Source organism: Formica exsecta, unplaced genomic scaffold (genome assembly GCF_003651465.1).
Source record: "Formica exsecta isolate Colony F162 unplaced genomic scaffold, ASM365146v1 scaffold1046, whole genome shotgun sequence".
NCBI classification, from domain to species: domain Eukaryota; kingdom Metazoa; phylum Arthropoda; class Insecta; order Hymenoptera; family Formicidae; genus Formica; species Formica exsecta.
In genome coordinates this window covers 4,758-6,041 of record NW_021848387.1, presented here as the reverse complement: position 1 = coordinate 6,041, position 1,284 = coordinate 4,758, and the positions used below count along the sequence as shown (strand labels likewise).

Below are 1,284 nucleotides of genomic sequence, written 5' to 3'. Positions count from 1 at the left end.
GGAAACGGTCGCGGTATATACAAACGGCCGTCCAGGTTGAACGGTTCGCGGGGCGCGGTACGGTCTTATGAACTAAGAGTGCGCCGTCCTATTTAGAAAACAAATATAAATAACTGAGATCAATATAAGTCTAATTAAAGTAATTTATACCTAATTAATAATTTAAATATTATTTACACAAAACTAATAAAATATATAAAATTTAATTTTCAGACATGTATTTTGTTGTTTTTTGGGATGAATGGTGCGCTACAATAACGGCTTCTTGGCTTATCTTGAAGTCTCAAGTTTTCAAATGGCCACCCAAAAATAAGAATGCTACTAATGAAAGTAAAAAAGGAACGAAGCCTCAAGAAAAGTGGATAACAGTTCGATATTCCAAATTGTTAGGACCTTTCGGTATGTAATTGATAAATATTTCTTTCAAATAAATATTTAATTTCCAACTTATAGAAATTAAATATTTATTTTATATTTGATATAAAGATACTTTCGAAGAAGCTAGAGAAATGGAAAACAATACTTTAGATATTTCAACGAATGATGAAAAAACACTTGCGGAAGTAACAAAAAAGAAAAATACTGAGGTTTCACAAAAACGTGCAATTCAAAAACCATATCGTTTTCCTTCTTCCTCTTCCAATTCTTCTTCTGAGGAAGAAGAGGAAAGTCAAACAAAAACAAAAGCTATTAAGAAAAAGAGTAGTCAACATTCAATGAACCAAACAACAAATAAAAATCTAATAGATGAGACAGCAGAAAATTCATGTATGTGTTATATAAATTTTTTTTTGGAACTATTTAAATATATTTTGTGATAATAATGGATTAAAATGAATTCCGTCAGGTAATAATAAACCTCCAACAAATTACAAATCATTAAATGCAGGAGAATTTTGTCATATGTCGATTAAAGAATCATGGAATGAAAATGGTGATGTATATTTTATAAAAAATATTAGAAATAATTAAATATTTTCTATTTCATAATATAAAATTTTTGTATATTACTAGATTGCACTAAGGAACAAATTTTTGAGAAAGACGAACCTTTATTTTCTGGAGATCTTCCTCACTTTATTCAAAAAGATATTTCTTTAGAATTACAGGCTGATATACTTACACATGAAGGTATAAAGTTTTTATAATAACATTTTATATTTTAAGTTATAATAATAAATTTTGTACCAGTTGCATAGAACAAATTATGAAAAAGAAATTAATTTCGATGTAAATTCACGTTTATTATAAATTGAATATATCAAACAAATAAAATAAAATCAA

At 26.8% G+C, this 1,284-nt stretch overlaps 1 protein-coding gene across 1 annotated transcript; it reads left to right on the top strand.

The window, feature by feature from the left end:
* Positions 1–215: 215 nt before the first annotated feature.
* LOC115233301 lies at positions 216–996 on the top strand. Its single transcript, XM_029803627.1, has 3 exons — positions 216–399; positions 487–768; positions 848–996. Exons 1-3 carry the CDS (start codon positions 216–218, stop codon positions 970–972), a joined length of 591 nt encoding a protein of 196 aa, XP_029659487.1. The 3' UTR covers positions 973–996.
* The last annotated feature ends 288 nt before the right edge of the window (positions 997–1,284 follow it).